The sequence below is a fragment of the Scophthalmus maximus genome, chromosome 10, assembly GCF_022379125.1.
Source record: "Scophthalmus maximus strain ysfricsl-2021 chromosome 10, ASM2237912v1, whole genome shotgun sequence".
Lineage (NCBI taxonomy): Eukaryota > Metazoa > Chordata > Actinopteri > Pleuronectiformes > Scophthalmidae > Scophthalmus > Scophthalmus maximus.
This window is the reverse complement of record NC_061524.1, coordinates 9,591,433-9,612,144: the sequence shown is the minus strand read 5'-3', so window position 1 is coordinate 9,612,144 and position 20,712 is coordinate 9,591,433. Positions and strand designations below refer to the sequence as shown.

At 42.1% G+C, this 20,712-nt stretch overlaps 1 protein-coding gene across 1 annotated transcript in view; it reads left to right on the top strand.

The window, feature by feature from the left end:
- The window catches only part of cdh23 (cadherin-related 23), a 137,328-nt gene that overhangs the window by 27,021 nt on the left and 89,595 nt on the right, over nucleotides 1-20,712 (top strand). The window contains exons 4-6 of the mRNA XM_047334727.1: nucleotides 7,396-7,538; nucleotides 7,843-7,890; nucleotides 8,263-8,355. Coding sequence (XP_047190683.1) covers nucleotides 7,396-7,538; nucleotides 7,843-7,890; nucleotides 8,263-8,355 — 284 coding nt within the window. The remainder of the gene's footprint in view (nucleotides 1-7,395; nucleotides 7,539-7,842; nucleotides 7,891-8,262; nucleotides 8,356-20,712) is intronic.

The window sequence follows — 20,712 nt, the reverse complement described above, 5'->3', positions numbered from 1 at the left end:
ATGTGTGTGTTTGGGGCGCGTGTTTGCTTTTGCGACAGCGGCGGGCCACACTGGCTCGGCCATCACTCCAGCAGCCGCAGTAGCACGCAGCCACCTGTCCACTCCTATCAGCGCTGCCCGCGTCCCACTGTCTGGCCTCCACAAGCAGGACGGAGCGTGACGGGATGATGACAACAAACGAAAGAGAGCGAGCAGGGGAACAGCAAGACTGTGATGGGACGGAATAGAAAATAACAAGAGCAAAGAACTTTCCCGTGTGATCAGAGGGTGAATGGAGCTGTGTGTGAATTTGCAGTGACAGGTCTGCTTCTCCACACCAATGCGTGGGATGACTGTCCACTAATGTCCTTCACTGTCCATCCGACTATCGCAATGTGATTGGTTAGTCACAGCCTTGTCGCACGGCGTTTTCGTCATTTCACCATGTGGGTTGTATTAGAAAGCCAATCTTGGGCCGGACGTCCAATCATCGTCCTCCACAGTTCACTTTAGATGGAGTTGAATCGCTCTCATTGGATTAAGGGCAAATGAATGATTCACATCTGAACAGCAGCGTCGACTTCGAATATACTCCAGTAACAAAATGTGCTGATGTTCAAAACCGACATTTATTCTATATGTATAAGTTCCTACCAGGTCTACTCTATGTGAAATGCCTTTGCCTTTAAAATATACACTCGGTTAATGTATTCAATGTATCATTTCTGATGACTGATATCAGTCCAACTTTTTAGAAATCTCTTCATGCCTCTTCGCCTTTCTGCAAGCTTAGGAGAACTAAACAAAAAAGACTGCAATCCTTGCTTTGTTGTTTTCCACTAGGTTAAAGCACAGTGAGACTTTAGATTTTAAGCTACAGGTACATAAACCGTTTCTTTCCAACATTTTGCTCCTCCCATTTGGGTCCTTTAAGTCACACCATGAGCCATAGCTTTGTTTCTGTTGAAGTCAGCCAGACAGTACAGTACATACAGTATACTACTCTATACTCCTCTCCTTCACCACACCAAGGAAAGCTTACTGAACTAAAGATTTACTTCCAAATCTCCAGTTTTAACTTGGCATTCATACTAGGTGACCTTCAGGAAATGTGTAGGCTTTTGTGATTTATATTTATAAATTTGTGTCTTTATTTAAAAGCAGTGTCCACACACACACACACACGCAATGTTTGGTCTGGGAGGTGTGCATTTCTCTCAGGAACGGCTAAAGGAAAGACAGAGGGTGTTCTCCTTCCATCCGTGACAGATTTAGTCATAAATCTGTTGGATTAATACACACCCTCTCAAGGACTCTCGTGGTGTGTGTTGTTGAAACACAGGAGTCACTTAAAGCCAGACTCCAGGCACTATTTGTCTTTGGCTCTCTTCCCCATCACAGTTATTGATGTCATGATGTCACGCGCGCGCACGCACACAAAGGACAGAGGGCCAGTGAAAATAGAGAAAGGGTATGAGAGGAAAATAAGACAGAAGAGGGAAAATTACTAATTTCAAAGGAGCCAATGAAATGTAAGGATTTCTGAAAAAATGTGCTTTTCAAACGTAATTTGAAGGCCTGTAGTTATAATTTACAATTTTTTTTATTAACTCAGGTGCAGCAGTTGTGCCAATTTGAGAAGGTGTGGCATTCATTTATTCATGGCGCAAAGGGCTTAAAAATATAATCAGAGCATTAACATCATTTTTTCCCCCATCTTTTCTCTTATTGCTGGCTATCTAACTGACCTCCCTGAGGGGAAAACAAATAACTTTAATGTCACTCCATGGCTGCCTTCATCCTGCTGAGAAACAAACCATCTGCATGCATTCTCTTCTCAGCTATTAAAGATGCCCCCTGAACACATACACCTCTCTTTGTATGGAAATAGAGGTCCAAGCACTCAGTTACTGGCCACTACACCATTGTTATTCCAGGTAGATCCGTGGGGTTTATTTCCACTTCCTAGAAGCAACCTGATTGTCTAGACATTAACGCAGCACACAGCACCGTGGGCAGAGGAAGCGGCAAGGAGATGATCTCAACTCATTTCCATCTTATCTCTAAAGGAAGAGAATAGAGTTTAATTTATTGTGTGTTTGGCTTGAAGTGAAGGTGAGGAAGTTGATGCATGTGCCCCCAAGGGATCTCTTAAAAGGATGAGCCTGAGAGAGCGACTTCAATCCCTGATGGGATCTGACTAAATTACCCTCAAAGTGCTTCATAAGAGCCACGTCTGAACAACTGGGGTCCTACACTGGTTGAGACTGCACGGGACGTTGGCCTCGAGCTACGTTCTGCTTGATTATTACACACATCCCGCGTTAAGTTCCCCTCTCCAGCCGCCAATGGGCGAGTAAAGTTCACTCCCACCTTGCATCTTAATAGTTTAAGTTCAATCTGGAGCTCATCATTTGACCAAAGTTTACAGCTGTATTCCAGTATCTCCAAACAAAGGCACACGGCATCTCCGCATGAGTGTGTGCCATTGTCTATCAGTTTATGACGGCATCAATCTTTCAGTGCAGGGAGTCAAACAGATGCCAACAAACACTTGGTTTCTGTAGTAGTGCTGTGCAAGAAAACAGAACCATTTTGTTATGGCTCACAGTCAATTAGCAGGACGCGGGTTTGCGTGCTCGCTCATTAGCACTGTGCCTGTTATCCCAAACCTAATGAATACAGCCTGGTAGCGCAGAGTCACAGTCTCATAATCACAGCTCATCTATGTGACAGATGTGAAGGCTTTCCATTACTCCTTCAGTTTCTCTTCACATGAGAATCCACCGAGTGACAAATGTCGCACCTTAAAGTAGGGAACAAAAACACAGACCCTGGTATCGCATGAGCTCCTGCCGCCGGTTAGCAGCCGCAGTATTTGCCTGTGTGAATTTTTGATGGGAGTGATTGATGCGAGGCAGCATGGCGTCAGCCTGGCGTTGCTGATGTGTTTGAAGGCTGTCTTTGTCAGTGGATAGACAGTGTGGTAACACGAGTGGCATTGCACTGACTCATCAGGCTGGGCTTGAGTCCTGTCTCAAGACAATCCATCAAGTATTTATTCAGAGCAGGTAAAGATCAAGCTTCTCTCTGCCAGTCTTTGTGGTGGCTTCAGTTTTTCTTCTGTATGCCACTGCTTTGGTAGACAGCATACTGAGCGTTGCCCATATACCCATTAAGCCGCCCTGTGCCATAAAATTTGAAGCTCTAAATCACAACATGCCTGAAATTGCAGTCCTGACAATGCCTGTCCCACTGAATCAGCGCTCGGATGAACGAGAGGTCTGGGGATGTCACCAACATAATGAACAGGGCTTTGGCATATAGCCCCTTTTCTTTCTCAAGCCCGTGGCCCCAGGGCAGGGCTGAGCCTAGTCCTCGTCTAACACGCACGGCTCCTATTGATCCGGCAGGGATTGATGTCCTCGAGCGACTGATTTAACGCCCCCACTGGCCGCCTCGCCTTTCCTAAAATGTTGTGCTGAGTAAAACACATGGCTGCTGCTTTGTGGAGGTTAGCAAGTCTTTCTACTTTTCTTCCTCTCCTCCTCCTCCCCACTTTCCACCTTCTGCCTCTCCTGGCTTCATCATTTCATATGTTTTATGGCAGTGTGTTTTTCAGCCTTGCCACAGTGAAGCGACACAAGTGCAGGTGTTTTGTCTTATGGTAGCGCTTATGGTAATGGAGTGTATTTATCACTTCCTTCAACAATTCTCACTTCCTCTGCACTCTCGTCTTGTCATGTTTTTTTGCCAGTTTTCGGTTGTCCATCCAACTGTCTGTCCTCATTCTCATCTAGCGATTCCCTTCAAAGTTGGCAGAATTGTGGCAAAATTTAACAAAAATATCGAATGGATGACGTGATGGTGTAATGACATTGTATAATAATAATAATTAGCACTTTTCATTGCTAAAAGCAATCTCAAAGTATCTCCAAAAGATGCCTGGCAGGTTCAAAAACTCTTTTCTGGCCATTATTCAACACCATAATTAAAGATCCATATTTCCTGCAACTCAACTGGTGGGTGGAGACTTACAGTACAACCACGAGGTTTTTAATTCTAGATTGAAATTTACTCTCATTCTACTGTCTTCCACACTTTTTGCTTCCTCAGTCTCTTCTCTCTACCTCTCCTTTAATAAAGGAAACAAATCAGCAAGGCAGGTGTTCTTGGTGCGGTCAACAGATGCTTTTTCTTGTTCAGTTTTGGTTTGCTCTGGGTTTCTTTGTACCGGTTTGACCTCTGTCTAAATACAGAGGGAAAATCAAGGCTGCAGTATTTGAGTTTGTGGGGAGAGTAAGAGGTTCGGGGGGCAATTGGAGAGAAAAAGGTGAGGTAGCAAGATGATTCCCTGAGCCCATCGCTCTTGTCATGAGAGCTCTGGCGCATATAGAGGAGAAGGCGGGGGGGCAATGTTAATGTGCACTGTATCATTCATAACAGTAATACTGGCATCACTTGCCGCTAAATAGTATCATTTGTCAGGGGAAAGGGCTTGGTGCCACCATTATAGATAAGCATGAGAAGGATACCCCCCACACACACACACACACACACACACACACACACACACACACACACACACACACACACACACACACACACACACACACACACACGAACGATACAATATTTGTGACTACAGCAATGTTCTCACTGAACGTTTATCCTCACCTTTCCAATATTCTAATCCAATTTTTTTCCTCAATCCGAATTCTTACCCAAAAACTAAAAGTCCTTAGTCATACATAATGCTGACTTTAACTGTAAGATACAATTACAAATTAAATCCTTGCCATTTTTACATATACAGTAAAAAGAAAAACGCACACAAATTGAGTCACACAAATTTGTGCCCGAACTTCTTCAGAATCCGAAACAAGATTTAAACCCCCAGTCTTACCATGATAAATTTCACAATACTGTTAAGGAGTCAAACACCCATCTTTTTATATATTAACATATTTTACACTGCACCAAAACACACTCGTACGCTAGTGCCAACTTGTTTCCTACTGTAACTTAAACACGTCCATCTTTAAGGACAAAGTGAATTCTCCTGATCCACATTCATGTTTAGTTGCAAGTTTCTCTGTTAATGTCTCTAACTTGGAGCCAACTGAAATACCGATGAATAACATAAAATCTGAACGGATTTCGGTTTGAGAAAATGAGAAATTAAAGCTCTGCATACTTTCAATCTGAGCAGGCTCAAGCCTTGTGCTTAATGGTTTGTCCTTACTTCATCTCTCTTTTCTTGGGTAGGAGTTAATCTTCTACAAGACTTTGGCTCTCATACGTAGTCTTTAATAAAATGACCATTTGTTCCTCAGTTCGGATGCATGTCTGCACACACGGAGCAGACAATTCCTCCCCAGTCGTAAAGGCCAAAAGGAGGAGAAAAAAAAACTGTTATTATTGATGACTATGAGTTAAAATGCTTAATTTGCACTGTCTTCCACCAAATTATAACTCATATTGAAAGCAGCTGAATTTGCATAAATCTCATTAGACACAATGAGAGGGGTTCATAAATCGTTATATTAATTAGTCATTTTTGCCACCCTTTCATAGGAAAATGGGGTGTATTAATAAAACGAGAGGGGTGTGTGATTGTGAAGCCTAATTGGTCGTTGTGTTTAGCAGTTCGTGCGCAAGTGACAGGCTTGATTTAGTTGGTCTTAACCTCTGGGCGTGTGTGCGCGCGCGCGTTTGTGTGTGTGCGTGTGTGTTCACTCTCCTAACCATGTGCTCATCTTCAACTCTTTATTTCTATTGAGAGGAATGGTAGAGCTGAATTCACAATCACACGTCTGAGATTACGGGCGTCACCTTGGTTTCAAATTGTGTGCGTGAATAATTTCCGCCTTTACCATTGGGACTTTTCAAACTTGAGTGTGGGAGGAAAGGGCGGTAACCTAACTAACCCCAAAACTTTGAACGCTGAACCACTGCAGAGCTCTTTATTATTGGAATCAATGGAACAACAGAGTTGAGAGTTGTGTTGCGTTAGTGTTGGAGCAATTGCAGTTATTTACTAAGCATGGTCTAACTTCCTGATTTGCCTTCCAGGACCTCCAGGATAGTTCAGCACCATGGACAGAGTCCTCACTGTCAGTCTTTGTTTCCTTTTTTAAAAACGAATAATAAATCGAACAAAGAACGTCAGGCTCAGAGACGGGGTTCGTGGATGAATCATAGACTGTATATAAAAGTGGACGTAGTCAGCAGGTCCGTGAAATAACTCAAATGCGGAAGAGCCTAAAACACGAATTCTAGGAAGAACCCACCTCCACTGAATTCTAGGAAGAACCCACCTCCACTGAATTCTAGGAAGAAACCACCTCCACTGATTGCAAAAAGAAGCCCGTTTCTATAGAAGGCTATGAGAAAATGACCATATTTCTCACTTGAGTTTATGGTCTCAGTCTTTAGTGTCAAGTCGTCTACAATACAGCATGAGTTTAATTTTGTAAAAGAACATGTTACATGTTCATAACATCCGTTGTGTTTTTGATCAAGACATACCCCCCCCCCCCCCCGCCCCAGCCATTAACGAGCCTTGTCCCTGTGGGTCGCTGGGTCTTGATGCTGTCCTCTATGCCGCTCCTAACCTCAGCCTTGCCCTTCTCTGCAATCTGTCCAGCGTGGTGGATTAGCCAGCCTGATGGCACTTCACCTCTGCCTTTGATTAGCCAGCCTGTCTGAGCCCTAGTGTCTAAGATGAATGAAGCCTGTGAACCGCTGCAGCTCCAATTAAAAACCTTTTACTCCTACCCGATCACATGCTAGTGTGTTTGTATGTGCTGTGCTTTTGTGTGTTTTGTTCCATCTTTAATCCTCACTGCCATATTTTAAGTGTATTTTTTTGCATGCGTTTCCTTTTATAATCTATACATAAAGTTTATGAAAAGTAACTCGGGACAAAAAAAGTTAATACCTCTGACAACATCTTCACGCTCTGTTGACATTTTTCCTTTACTGCACATCTGTGATCTTCCTCGTGTGTGTATTTGATGGGTAGTCTTTTTACACTTGAATAACTTGCATGACAAATGATTCCCAGTGAATTCTGGGTAGCTCAATACATCAATGCAATCTTAGAATCAACCATCAGCACGCGTACGGTGGCATTCGGACTGACAGAAAAAAAAGTTTTATCCATGGAAACAAGCTCTTAAATGTTAGAGATTCAATACTGTGTTTTTACGTGGCTGATGTTTCGTTTTATGTGGCTCACTAGTATTAGTGAGGGTCTGGGGAAAAACTGCATTTGATTGAATATGCAGTAATATTGTTAGCTCTCTCTGTGGGCGCTTGAAATTCATGAGTACAAAGTCACATAACCTATTAATACTCTTGTTAGACACCGTGGCCTTGACTCATTTGGACCTTTGACCCTCTGACTGGCAGGTTCATCAGTGGCCCAGCTGAAGGCAAATGATCCTGAGGGGGAACCGCTCGTGTACGGGGTTTCTGGAGAAGAGGCCATGAGGTATTTTTCAGTGAACCAAGACACTGGCGTTGTCTGGCTCCGGCAGCAGCTCGACCGTGAAGTAAGAACACCAAAGCAACATACCGACAATCTGCTGCACACACTTGCATATTACCAAAACAAATGTACACAAAAAAGACAAAAATTTGTCTTTTTAAAAAATAAAAAAACCCATTTAGAATACAATTCATCAAATACTGAAAGAGCAGTGGGAAATACAATACCCTTTGGGAGAGACGAAGGACGCAGGGCTATGAGTTCCGAGTGGCGTGCTTACTGTATGTTGTTGTCCTGCTTTTCTGCCCTGCTCCTTTGCTCTACACGTTCATGCTAAGTTTGCGCTGATGTGTGTCCATCTCCACCAGACCAAGTCAGAGATGCAGGTTGAATTCTACGTGAGTGACATTCAAGAGGTAAGAGACCGACTTGCACTGTGATCACAGTTATGACACCTCCCGTCACACGCTGACACCTGGATATAGCCGGACTACATGTCACGTACAGTAGAGACCTTCTCTCTCAGTCCATTTCTCTTTCATTCTCACCCTCATTTCTCTGTTTCTCACATGTGATCATTCTCACACACTTCTCACTCCACACAGTTTAGTTGCAGAAATATACTGAGGTTCAACCTACTCTCCCTTGTGTGCAATATCTGTCACACTTGTCCCGTTTTCTTTCACTCTGAATCTTGGCATGGTGTGGCTAATACACATGTTCAGTGATTACAGGTCTCTGTCAGGTAACTGGTGGAGGTGGATCACACTTGGTGTTTCCTCCCTTAGGTTGTCAAAGACACCGTCAACATCCAGATTGGAGACGTGAATGACAATTCACCCACCTTCCATGGGCAGCCTTACTCCATCCACATCCCAGAGGTAAGGATGACACTGTCATTTAAACTCATAATTGCATTCAAGGTAGCAGCAAAATAACATATGAATCCGAGGTTGTGATCCACTTTGAATGAATGTGCCTGACCTCTAATTTGAATGAAACAAAAATGAATCATATGTAAGATGATTTCCCTTCAAAATATCTTCTACAGTTGGCTTTGGGAAACAATGGTTTGACTCTGGAATTTAAGAAAAGGGTAAAAAAAACATGAATGAAATGCACCTCAATCCTCTGACTGTTGTAACAATAGTAACTGCACGGTGGCGACATATGGTGATCATCAACTTTTCATATTGCTTTTTGTTGTCTTTGGTGCCGGGAAAATGACTGCGTTTTTCTGCTCCTGCATGTGATCTTCCCACGATTTGAGGAGTTGTCGTCTAGCTTGCGTTTAGCGTGCACAGACTCCTTTTACAGGGAAGAAAAACACTCATTGCAGTGGAGACCTCAATCTCTTTTCTCCTCTCTTTCTCCTGCTTCTCTGTCCTCTCTCGGAGTCCTCTACCTCCCTCCTCAGCTCTCACTTATTTCCAACGTCCCGCCTCCTCTTTGCCCTCTCCCTCATATAATCCTTGATATGAAGTAATTGCTAGAGTGGAGTGGAGGACTTCAAACAGGGGCTCAAATCCACACACACAAACATCCACACGCACACACAAGTCCGCACATGGTGTTGTGTATATATTGAGCACATACCCCTTTCTGAGACTTCACCAAATCTTCAAAGCCATTGGCTTTTTCTCTTCTCAATCCATAAAGTCAGGCAAACAAATGGGAGAAAGACGGACTGTTTGGACGAGGCTGTTGGACCACCCACCAGGGAAGGTTCTCTCAGGCCAGAGCAACTGCAGCTCAGTTGTGTGGGACTCACTTATAGTCCACATACAGATTTTCCAAGCTCTGCAAACAATGGGCTTCAGTTTACCCTCCTCCCAAGCCATTAAACTGAGCTGTGTTTGACCCTCAGTCGCTCACATATTGTTAGTTCCCTTGCATCACTCAGTGAATTACTGCTTATGTCAGTACTGCTCTCTTAGCGCTTATAAAACTTAAGCTTTTTTATTTGAGGCAGTGGGATGTGGTAATGGATCAGATCCTTTCAAACTCTAGACGCAGCAGTGAGTCTAATTCCCCAGCATTTCTTTACATTGGAAATAGCTGAAGCCTGTAACAATGATAAATAACTTAGTCATAATAAATTATGCAAACCATGTGTACGTGAGCACAGTGTGAGACTAATGCAGGTGGGATGTATTTTATCACAAATCTCAATGAACTTATTTGTTTGTGTGCCTTAGTTTGATAAACGAGACTCTGCAGATTCATTCATATCTTTATGACTGTGTGTTGTATTAACAATGCAGCACAGTCCAATCTGTACAAGAAAGCTCTTCATTAAACCTTTCCACCTCTTCCACTTAAAGCTCCGTGAGATTTGGGAACTCTGCTCGTTTGTATTCTTCCTCATTGTACCCCGTGTTCCCGTCCTGTACCCTTTTCTCCACCTTATCTTGTTTACCACAACTTGCGTTACCTGCATTTTTATGGCCTCATTACCTTTGTGACACTAGCTGACCTCTAGCGGGCGAAGCAAACATGCTGCGACATCACTCCATCATGCTGTCACTCACTGGACATGCCCCAGTAACTGGGGGTTACAGTGCCATCAGCACTACTGGATAGTACAGCTGAACGTTTGTGCGCAGAGAAAGAGATTGGAAAGGTTGATGGGATGACAGGATAGAGAAAGTAAAAGTTTACAGGAAGACGAAGATTTAACACAAGCAAAGTGTCATAGAACACAAAACAGAAGCCAAAATATAGGAGAATATGGACAGTTAGGTTCGGACGGGCCTGACGCAACTCGGCAGTGAGCAGATGAAGCAATGTGAGTGGCAAGGTGAGCAGTGCAGTACAGGGAGAGGGGGGGTGGAGTGTGTGTGAATGTCGTTTTAATTTGTAGAGCCGTAAAGAGGGTGAAGGGGAGCAGGTGGGCTCCTAGCATTCCCTCTGTCAGCGCTAATGAGCTGGCCAGATTTACAGCATCCACACACTCAAGCAGCCAGCAGCAGAGACTGGATTCAAAGAGCAACGGCAATCACCAGGAATAATGTTTTGATAGAGCAGCAGATGGGCCACAACCCAAATCCATTATTGGATGAGATGATGTAGTGAGCCTCCAATGCGCTGAGAAGCGGTTTTTCATATTCCCCAAGCACGACAGGTAGTCATGTCCACAGACAACAGAGCTGGGATCAGATCAACTGGGGGACTATCCATGACTTAAAGAACAACCCTCCCCCAAAACACTCTCACACACCTCACCCTGACCCTCGCGCTCCCCCACTGGGAGTCGGTCTCTCAGTCATTGCCGCTGTGAAAATATCAAATGCCAACACTAACAACTTCTCTAACTGTGCCCAGTGTGTGCCATCTCCTGTGGTTTCATAAGCTGCCTGTGACCACAAACCGTTCTCTCCTCCTGGTTTGCTTCTGTCCTACACATGCAAACAATAGTTTAGCTATTATTGAATGTACTTTCAACTGGTATATATATATATATATATATATATATATATATATATATATATATATATATATATATATATATATATATATATATATATATATATATATATATATATATATATATATATATATATATATGTGGTTAGTATATTTTCTATACTTCCGTGACCTCTAGAGGTGTTAATGTTGCTTCATCTTTCTGTTATATTTTTGTCTGACTCCCTCCATATTTTGCATGTAGGAATTTAAATTCCATCTCTTTTTTCATCCTCTTACTAATACTCACATTCATTCCTCCCTACAGTAGATACGCAGTGCAGTGGACCCCTACCTTTGATAACGCTGTAATGATGCGCACGAGATTATATAGCAGAGTTGAGACCAGTGCTATAATGCGGCACATAGATGGATTAAATGTATTGGCAAACAGGCAGACAGGCAAGAGGCTCCAACTGATGGCTATCAAAACTACATCTGTTTACTGTCTATCAGGTGCGTCAGGCAAGTGAGCAAATCCCCCCTCAGCTTGTTTTCTATCAGCCATATCTTAATGTCCCTCTCTAACCTACAGAAAGCCCTGAACTCCTGCTGATATTATAGAATAGGGCTGCACATGGTGTACACACCTCATTTGAAAGTCAAGCAACTAACGAGAGAGAGAGGCCCTGATACAAAAAAAAGTTTCTGTATTTGGTTCGTTCCACAATAGAAACCTTTATGAACCTTCATCTGAAGCCTGAGGTTATTAATTAATATTAAAACAAGTACCTGATGTTCAATAAATTACATTTTGCTTTGTGGGATATAGCCAAGAACAGACGTCCTGTCTTATTATAGTTTTCATTGATTGGTGACGTTTATCAGTTGGATAATTTTATGTATTGGAAGCGCGTCCACTCCTCACAGGCACTATGACAACAACAGTTATGTAGAAGGGAGAAATTCAAATCAGCAACATGTTTGCTCCTAAATTTTGGGTGCTACTTCTCTCTAACCATTTTGAGTTGATTAGTGCGGCAGCATCACACACACACACACTCGTATTATAGATAATATTGGCAGAGGGTGTTTGAGAGCTCCTATTACGCCTGTGAATGAGCTGTTTAGTGCTTCATGTGGGCTCTGGCAGCAAAACAAAGGCATCTGCTATTTGATGTGCCCTCTGTCGCTGTCAGGTAGAACACAGACAAATTTGTTATATTCCTTTCTTCTTTGCCTTTGTTCACTTGAAAGCTGAAATTCAATCCCTAATCTTTTATCACCCTCTGACCTGTATCTTAGCAGGATACGGTATCTAAAGGTAATTTTTCTTTACACGGTTACAAACAAATATCTCGCCTTTACAGCAGCAGCTACACTGTGGATGCAGTTTCATGGTTCTGTGGTCTTATTTATAGTGGAATGCATTTGTCTTAAAATTCCAGTCACAAAGAATTTGTGACTTACCTTCTGCAGTCGCCCTGCTCATACTTTACACACATGCCAACAAACGCATAGCTTCTTAATGAAACCCAAAACACATCGAAATGCACACGCTGCCTCTTCGAAGTTGGATTTATCCAATAATGATTTCAGTATCGTCTCTCCTGGTCTCTCCTGTAGTGTAATTGAATCTTGTGGTTGCTGAGCTGGTTGACAGGCGCAGGCCTCAAAGAGAATTCTGCCTGACACTAAGACCCTGAGCCCCATAGGGAGGGATGGAGGGATTTAAGGGAGAAAGAGAGAAAAGATGGATAAAGTGAGGACGTTAAATGGGAAGCACTCAATATTTTACTCACCTCAGGCTCCATTTTTAACTTTCTCCTAGTGCTTAGGATCCAATTCGAAGCGAAATACAGTTGGTGTTTGTTTTTTTTAAAGCGTCCCCATTGGATGCATGAGAAGAAGCTGATCCTTATTCATATTCTGAAATCATGCATACCGCTAAAAACTTAGTTCTTTAGGAAGTGTTGAAACAGCTGTTCATAGGTGTATTGAATTTTTCTTTCTTTTTTTGTTTCATCTGTGCATGATCATTTCTGACTGAATTCATTAGAACGTACCACGTGATATCCTCTACAAACTAATAGATCTCCTACACTAACTCTTCCACTTTTATAGAGCACAAATTGAGTGCATATGGCCAGTTTCTAAACGGGCCCAAGATGTTTTACCAGCTGCTTGTTCACATACTTCAAGCAGAAACAGTACTCTGACTTCACTTTCTGTAAGTTACTGAAGGGTTTGTTGTGTGCGTGCGTGCGTGCGTGCGTGTGCGTGCGTGTGTGTGCGTGTGCGCGCGCATGCGTGTGGTCATTCACTTTCATGAATGATGATTTATTTGTAGATCTCAGCGAGCCTTTCAGGGCAAGTGGCTGCTTAAGTTAGTTGTCAAAAGAAGTCGAGCTTGTAGAACCATTTTTTCCTGCGCATCCTTTCCAGTCCAGGGGTTAATGCATCAAATACTGTCTGGGCATTACATACTCACTCACGAAGGTAAATCGCATCCTCTTCCTCTCTTTATGTTTCTGTCATTTACTTTAAGCCACTGAGCATGAAGAGCACCTTGGTTTGCCCGCTATGCAGAGATGGGTGTGGATTTGTCAGTCAAACCAGTGAGGGCTCCTGTTTGAATGACCATTCAAAAGTGTGTTTCTTAGAGAGAGAGAGAGAGAGAGAGCGAAAGAGAAAGAGAAAGAAGTAAGGAAAGTAAGGTGGGAGCACACAAGGAAAGAGTGAGTGAGAGGGGCAAGATTGAAGGGGGAGAGAGAACGGCCTGCACACTCCCCAAAGCCATTAAAGTTTGATTCACCCACTCCTTACTGTTTGAATAAATCAACCTGTCGTTCCCTTTCTCCCTTTCTTTCAAGTGTGCGGGTCCCACCTCTCCATCCTCACCCCCACCCTGCCTTTGGCGCTCTCCTTCCTTTGGCAGAGTTGTGAATTCTGAATCCTTCTGTGAAGGTTTTGCGAACATGGAAGACAGTTCTGCATCTTGTCAGTCCTTCAGTATTCTGCAGCTTCTTGTTGGTGTGCGTTTATGTTTGTCCGTGGGAGACGGAAGGGAAGACAGACCACTAACTCTCGGGGCTTTTTGCAGTGTGTATGATGCCATGGTTATGGGAACAATATTCTGTTGAAAGAAGGGAGAAATTTCCATGTGGAAAAAATGTGTTCAGCTACAAGTCATGCGTTAAACCTCACCAGGACTCCATTTGACATTATGCAAATTCCTTGTCGATTCCTCTCCTGTGTCTCAATATGCATCCCCCTCCCCATTCCTCTGTTTTTTCCATCACTGTTCCTCAGAGCGTGGCTCGATTTTCCTTAATAGAGCTTTATAGCCTTTCCAATTTGCTCACATCTATTTTGGCTGTCACTTCCACAATTGAGATGGTAGGAAGGGAGGCATTAAAGAAAAATTATCTGTTATAGTGAAGTATAAGAAACTAGCCCAAGAAAAGTGTCATTCTGCAACCTACTTTTCCATTTTCTTGTTGGTATTTTTCTATGTCCATTATAATGATAACATACTATTGGGGCTCATTGCTATTTTTTCTTATTTTAACAATATACAATCAGCTTTACATATGCAAAAGATTGCTGTAGATTAAAATGCGATCAACTTGACTTATACCTTTTACTCTATGTAGAAAGAACGACTAAATTTGAGTCATCTTGTAATTAGAGGTGATGCTTATTGTTAAGATGTGATTTTTTTTTTTGCTACTGTCCAATTTACACCTCAGATCCCAGGTTTTACAGAGCTATGTCACAGCAGACATATATGACAGCCACAAAAAAATAACTCAAACTAATTAAAGTGACAAACAGATGTTTATGCTCTCACTTTCCGCCCGTCTTTGTCAGATCCCTGCTTCATTTTCAGGTTGTCATTCTTGTCAGTCTCATGTCGTCGTGCAGCGTCTTGCAAGGCTTTTCCTCATATGGAACAAATACGCCCAACTAACTGAAGAGATTGGGTATGGCGATATTGGTCAATTTGTTACACTGGTTACCAGGAAGATTCCAACACATATGAAAGCCAAGCCTCATTCTGACTGAATATGTTTGATACATGTTGTAAAACTATAAATAATAGAAAATAGGAAAAAAAACAGACGAAGAAATTAGAAGTTAAGCAAAATGAGATCCACCCAAGGCAAGAAGAAATCAGGGTTGAGTAAAGCAAATTCAAACCATTCTTCGTGAAAAAAAGAGAAAGAAATGTAATCCCTTATCTTGGTTTTAATTAACAGGGAATAATGTACAGAAATATAATTGGTAGCCTCTACTTTATTTAGTACAGCAGAACATACTGAGATTGTTCGGCTGCTCGTCAGTTGTTAGGGTTTTAACTTTGCTCAATAAGCAAGCATACGGACGGAAAGATAGTTGAGAAATTCTTTGTTGTAATGAGACTCTGGTGTGTTTTATTATTCCATTTTATTGGACATGTGTCAGAAAAAAGCGAGGAGAGTCAATATTTCTCTGCTCTTCTGTCTCTTAAGTGAGGAAGGTCGGTTTTTCCCCGTAGTCAACAGCCGTCGCTGATAACCAACAAGGTCCCCCTCCTCACCCAAAGAGGAACCCCTTCCGACCCCAACAATCTTCCCCTCCACCTCATTCTTGGCTCCCTCTTCAGTGGTGTCCCCAACATAAGTGCTTTGATGTATAATTGAGCTGTGCACTCGACCACTCCTCTCCCCCTTTCCTCCACCCTTTCCTCTGTGCCCCGCAGGACACAGCTTATAGAAAAAGGTAGGTTAAAAGGGGAGAGTAGAGAAAAGAAGGAAGCAAGAGAGGGGAGGGAAATTGAGACATTGCCTACAGTATGAGACAAATTTTGGCAGGAGAGAGGCTATAAGGTTGTGGTAGAGCTGCTTTATAAGAAAAGTGTGATCCCGCTAGGAGCTACTGCTAATACAAACCTCAGGCGGAATTTCCGGAGTCGCCACGAATGAATCAATATAATTCTATTACCAAATGTTGTTGCTTGAGCAAAGGGGATTGAGAAAGGCGAAAAACACAGACAGTCCACGACACTCATCAACGGGATGTAAGCTCATTTGAAAATGTCACATTCCACTAATTGAGATTAAAAGAGATGACGGGTATACAATGGCAGAAATACCTGGTTGGGATATTTGCTGTGTTGTAGAAAATAGAAATTGCCTTGTAATGACCACTTCATGCAGGAGATAATTATACATGTCGCCATTCTGCATCAGTGTCATTAATGCTGCCAGTGCTTTTTACTGATCCATCGCCACATATAGAAATATGTACACGGACTAAAACCTGTAAACTGCAGCTGTAATTTGCTATAATAAACTAAATGTTTTCATCTTGTTCACATCAGTCATCTTCCAACATGCAGTACTTTGCTTGCTTATCTCCGTGTCCCCGCACTTCTCTGCTGCAGAGCTACACAAAGTGATTGCAAACGGACCCCAGTAGTGCTGTGGTGTCTCTGTATTGGCTCGTCTGCTCACATCTGTTTATATCTTTGTGACTGTCAAATTAATTCAGTGTATTTCGGATCAGTTCAGTTTTGTTCGAGGTATAAAGTTCAAATTGCAATCTGGCTTTAGGGAGGATGTTTGAGATCAATGATATGGGGTGTGTGGATGTTTTGTCCTATGTTGACATCTGATGTATAACTATACAATGTACTGTATCTCATATTCTCTATATGAACAACTACAGTACACAGCTACATTGCAACATGGTTTACAGCATACAGTACACCATAGGAACTCCATTCAGCAACTGCACCAATATGAAGCATTTCAATTCACACATACAGTATGTGTCATCAAAAGAAAATTCTGTTTCAAACAGCCAACCTAATCCTTTTATGAACAGATGCTGTATATTAATACTTCCTGAAGAGTAGATTAAAAAGGTTTTTGGCAGATTATTATGTGACGATTTAAATTTGAAAAATGTCATTCTAATTGCTCATAATTTCAAGAGGCCATCATCTTGGTTTCTTCTCATTTTCTCTTCCATTGAAAATAAAAAAAAATATTCTGCATTCTAGGGCATATCTCTGTATTCTCTGAGTCCTATTAGTGTTCCTTGGGAGAAGGAAGCGTTTTCATATCCTGGTTATGTGGCCACTGCTGAAAGTCAGAGACAGGAGGGATGAGTTCAAACAAACACACACACACACACACACGCAGGAACACCCACTGTACTTTGGGAGTAACCACTGGCATTCTTCTGGCACTGGAATAATGCATGAGGAATAAAGGCACCTGGGGTCATAGTGTAGGAGAATGGCAGTCTGCCATCTCTCCTATACATAGACGTGTCTGCAAGAGCTTGAAATCTGTGAATTATGCATTGCGCGGGAAGCATGTACAGTGTATTTCTGTGTGTCTGTGGGGAGACACCTGAGACATTAAGTAGAGCCATCTGCCCTTGTGAAACCCCATGCCCAAGGCTACAGATAGAAAGAGATGTTGATGTAGAGTACAGGGCCCCTATAGGACCAGACCGAAGAGGTTCTGGGCAACAGAGTTCACAATGAAGTGAAACACACAAAAGTCTGGAAAACAAGGGCACTCCTCCTGATGCTGTACAGGAGGAGAGGAGGCACAGGAAGGAAAAGAGGAGAGTTTTCAAAACAGCAGAGAGTTGAATCCCATGTGATATTGCTGAGATTAGATGTTCCGTTTGAGCTGTGCAGTTTCACTTGGTCACGGGCCTCCGACACTTGGTGCTATAACATAAGTAGTTGACACAGGCAGGTCAAACCATTTCAGGTCCTGTTTATTGAGATAATATATAAGAGCAATGTGATGTCCCTGTAATTGAAATTCCAAGGAATAGGGACAGTCCAGAAAAACACAGATGTAGAAATAACACTCTTGATAAAATCAGCATATGCAGGCAATAGATGAGAAAATAAGAAAAAGAGGCTGAAAATTAAAATAAAAGGAGGGTTTTTAAGTTATAGTGTGTTCTTATGATGTGATACTTTGCAGATTCTACAGACATGGCTCTACTAGAGCAGTGAGGGCAACTTTTGTTCCCCTTTTCCTCACACTTTACCGTGCTGCTCTGATTATTAAATGTGAAGCGAGCATACACTATGCCCAACCAATCAATCACCTGCTGAGCTGAATCCTGCACATCTCATCTTACTATCAATGTAGTAACTAGATGGCAGAATAAGCTTTCACCTCACTCATTAATATGTATGTGGCCTTTTCTTTGTGATATAGCATCACTACGTGTTTTCCCAGGAGCTTTATAAGGCAAATATATTTAATCAAAAATGAACAATTTCTTTGGACGTTAGAAGAGGCGCCCTTTTACTGGCAACATTGGGTGCCTCCACTGTAAAATTCTACGGGAAACACCGCCACAGTTTTGGGAAAGACGTACAGAAACGTATTCATCAACAGTATCTTCTCGAGGTGATTTGAGCCTATTACATCAGCCTGGACACATCTGCAGTCCCTCACAGGGCTAACCGGGTTAGGAAACTGACCTTGTTCTAGGCCTCATAATTGTTGTCCATATTTTCTTGACATTTTTTTCCAGAGATTCAAATAGATCTAACACTATGCCAACCAGAGCGACATGAGTGGCTTTACAAATGGTAATTCCTCTTTCTGTGCCAAAGGTCGCCGTGAGCTAAAAAGCATTTGTTGTTATAAGTCAACTTGAAACCATACATGAATAAATAACAATCGGCATGTTTCTCTGATCAATATGATAATATTTAAGTTTCTTCAAGCAGAAGAGTCTAAAATAAACACCACAATTTACTTTTCCGTCCAATTATCTGCCGAAGAAGTAAATCAGATCACCTGGAGAAAACTTGTGGAGACAGTCGGAGATGATTGTTTTAAACTCGAGACCCTTTTTCAGACACTCTACATCTGACGCTGAAGCTTTGTCAAAACGTAAAAAAGTACTGTCACAAGTCACATTTTGAGCAGGTTGTAGCATTGATTTGTTCCTTTTGCTAGTGTCTTGTTTGTTTTTGAGAGAAATGTCACCCTCCCACAGGTTAATTGAAACATAATCAATGCTTCGCCCAAGTATTGGCACCAAACTGACAATTATTGGGGAGTCAACTTTCAATTTGCATGTCGATTTTCTTGGCTCTTTTCTGTGAGGAGTTTTTTCTCTAAATCTCTTCTCGCTACTTCACTCCATCGCTTCCCTCCATGTTATTTCTGGGCAATTGATCAAAGAATGTTTCCCTCACTCCCAGTGAATTCAAATCAGACCACTTGGACTAGTGAGTGACTGCAAACATAATCCAGCTGCTATAAAAAGCCTCTCCACCACTACATAAAGTTACCGCTAAGTATTGGATTATGCATTTTTGTAATGCTGTTCCAGATACTGTACCCTTACAGCCGATTGCCCTCGGTGTGAATAGTAAAATATTATGAACATGGAGCAACAAGACCAGGCACAGGGCAGCCAATTGAACGACGTGCAGCACCAGTTGACGTGATACCGATGAATGGATGCTGCAGGTGGATCTCTCTGCCTCTTGCTCTGCTTATGCTCATATACAGTATCTCTCAAATGTGCATACACACAAATACAAAGTGCCCTCACACACGAACACACACACAGAAACTCAACAGCATGCATCGCTTCAACTGATCCCCGATTCCCCTACGTCTTTAAAATAAATGTGGACTGATTGAAGTCAGAGTTTTATGGTGAACCGTAAAAAAAATAATATGACCAAACAAATAAATAAAGCCAGTCTTGCTCCGGGCAGCAGCCGTTTATATGGTAATCAGCACCACTTAAATTTGCATTTAATTCTATTTTAAAGGATGACTTCTTAAAAACGTGGAGAAGAACAGAAAAAAAAATATGTATCAGGACAAGATATCATTTACCTTTCATGAATCATGTGGGCAACGGCATCAGCGATTTCACTTATCTCCCATGATGCTTCTTCGACCTTTCGTTACATTTACCATTTTAACTTATGAGACATGATATATTCTTGCTGTAAAAAAATAACAACAAGTCAATCGAACAGAAGCCTTGCATTTTTCATTGTTTTCTTTGTGGAATCTTTTAAAAATATTTTTCTCCACTTTTTGGTTGTTTAGCAAATATTCTGAATGAAAGTTACTAAATTGCCCAGAAAAGCAAGAGAACCCTGCACTTCCAGTTAAAACAATGCAACAGGTTGCACCTTTTGAATTAAGGTTGAAAGTGAACCTTCACTATTCCTGGCTGAGGGGGACAACAAAGACAGACGGTGCAGGATTTGCCGATGTGACCTGTCCTTGCACCGCTCCCCTGGGATCAACCCATCTGCCTCTCTCTTCCTCTCTGGATCCCTGCAGCATTCTGGACCTGACTACCTTTACATTTAAACAAACAGCCCTGGCCTCCTTGGAGGCACTTGGCCATGAGTCGGGGGAGAAGACTGATGGGGAGATAAAGAGGTTATTTGTTTCCTTTCTCTACAGATAAAAGGCCCCGTCTATACGCACAAACGCACAGACACATCTGTCTATTTGTCTTCATGAGGACATTAATTTCCTCTCCTTACATCCAACTCTTTACATTAACCATTACTACTCACTCAAATGTCACCCTAACCTAGATCCCTGTAACCTATGTAAATGAACAGTATTAACCCAAACACCAAGCATCAGGAAGAGAGAATCAGACAAAACGGTCAGCCTAATTATAAGGACATAAAAGTGAAAGTACAGAAACACTTCGCAAAATGAATACATGCACTCAAACGCACACATTCAGTAGTTGTCCTTTCCTTTCAAAAGTGGTTCCTCTCTGTCTTTTGGTGTGTGATCATTTTGTCCGGC